Source organism: Emiliania huxleyi (genome assembly GCF_000372725.1).
Source record: "Emiliania huxleyi CCMP1516 unplaced genomic scaffold EMIHUscaffold_1039, whole genome shotgun sequence".
NCBI lineage: Eukaryota > Haptophyta > Isochrysidales > Noelaerhabdaceae > Emiliania > Emiliania huxleyi.
The window spans coordinates 11,420-13,234 of record NW_005202184.1 but is presented as its reverse complement, the minus strand read 5'-3'; the positions used below and the strand labels follow the sequence as shown (position 1 = coordinate 13,234).

Here is a 1,815-nt window from a genome sequence, read left to right as displayed (position 1 = left end):
GCCCGCCTCGATTTCCCGTGGGATCTGCCGTGGGTCTGGTTTCTGCGGTGTGAATATATCTCCCGCTTCGTCCTAATGAGCTCATTCCGGCCAATGAACAGGTGAACCCCCATCCGATTTTTTTCAAGTGGGAACAGCAAAAAAGCGGCATGTGCATTCTGGTTTCTGGTTTCTGGTTTCTGCTCCGATTGGTCGCGACTGGTGATGAGTGTTAAGCTGAGGTTGTCAACGTCGGGTGCGGGTAATTCTCGGCACGGATCGGCACGTGTGGTAGCGTGCGATGAGGCCTTGCCAGCTCCTGGTGGTGCCCTCAAGATCGCCGCGCGCATTGGCCGCTCCGCCGACGTTGTGATAGAGCTTCTTTCTGTCTCCAACAGAGTAGATCCAAACACTGTATTGATAGGTGATAGGTACTCAAAACACTCGCACAACGCCTGCCTGCCTTTCACAGCTCAGCCTTTCAGGGCTTGGGCATGACAAGCAACGGCCCCGCCGGTCGGCGTCCGATGCACGAGGCAGCCATGTTGGCTGCCACGGCGTTTCCGCTCGGGATCGCGGCAGCCTGGCGGACTCGACCGCATCGCAGGCCTCCCTCCCGTGAGCCACAAAAGTGCGTGGCAGCGCGGCGCGCCGCCAACCTCGCTTTCGGAGCAGAAACCAGAAACCAGAAACCATAATGCCTGGAGCGATAAAACGGTTCCCCCCAAGGGTTCCTCCCACCCAGAACATGCTGCTGTCTTAGTACTCCCGTTCGACCCATTCGGAATCCGATTAGTTAATGAAGGGTCATTCCGCCGGAATGACCCCTCCACGGGGAGATCGTTCACACCTCGAAAAACCAGAACCCAGAGTGTCTGGACCGATATTCCCATGGCCCGGATGTTTTCTGTGGGATGTGTCGAAAAAGCAGAATACAGAGCTCCTCCTCCTATAAATCAGACGGTTTCTTGATAGCTGCTATGCCAGGGAAGAGCCTGGTATCTCAGTATGTTATATCCTATGATATAACACATACACTGGTGTCTGGTTTATGCACACCTCCGCGTACAAGCCAAAAGCACGAGGATGAAAGAACGAGATGGCTCGTCCGAGTCTCTGGTGAGAAACACACACCTGTCACCTCACGTGTGTCGCGCCAGAGATTCTCTCAGGACTCGGCATGTCAGCCGTTCCGCTTCCGCTCTCTAACTGCACAACAGAGAGTGTTTCAATGGGGCATCTGGCGAACGTGTGAGGAAAGTCACGTGTGGAGGGGTGGAGAACCTTTGTGGGCGGGTGGGGGGGGGGCTAGCGTATGCGCGCCGCTAGTGCTGCGACCATTGAATCGACTTGAGGTCGATGCCCTCCTGCACCATCTCCCACAGCGGAGACATCTCGCGCAACCGCTCGACGTGCTTGACGCAATTCTCGACCGCGTAGTCGACCTCGGCCTCGGTGGTGAAGCGGCCGATGCCGAAGCGTATTGAGGTGTGCGCCATCTCCTCGTCGACACCTACGGCCGCCGCGGGAGAAGCACGGCTCGAGGGGGGGGGCGGCGCGGCCGGTTGAGCCGCTCCCTCCCGTCGGCACCGAGCGCGCGGAGGACGTACGAGGGCTCGAGCGAGGCGGAGGTGCACGCCGAGCCCGAGGAGACGGCCATGTCTTTGAGCGCCTGCAGGGCATTTCGCAGACGGGTCCCGGGGGGAGGCCCTGGGGCGGGCAGGCGGCGGCGGCGCGGTGCTGGGCGCCATCAGGAGGGACTCGCCCTCAACGTAGGCGAAGGAGATGTTGAGGTTGCCTTTGTAGCGCGACTCGGTCGACCCGTTGATCACCTGC

The 1,815-nt window shown here is 59.4% G+C and overlaps 1 protein-coding gene across 1 annotated transcript in view; it reads right to left on the bottom strand.

Annotated features, from left to right (window-relative positions):
• Positions 1–1,061: 1,061 nt before the first annotated feature.
• The window catches only part of EMIHUDRAFT_460344 (cysteine desulfurase NFS1), a gene marked incomplete at its 5' end in the record, with an annotated part of 2,361 nt that continues 1,607 nt past the window's right edge, over positions 1,062–1,815 (bottom strand). The window contains 3 exons of the mRNA XM_005792974.1: positions 1,062–1,492; positions 1,570–1,651; positions 1,752–1,777. Coding sequence (XP_005793031.1) covers positions 1,305–1,492; positions 1,570–1,651; positions 1,752–1,777 — 296 coding nt within the window. The 3' untranslated portion in view covers positions 1,062–1,304. The remainder of the gene's footprint in view (positions 1,493–1,569; positions 1,652–1,751; positions 1,778–1,815) is intronic.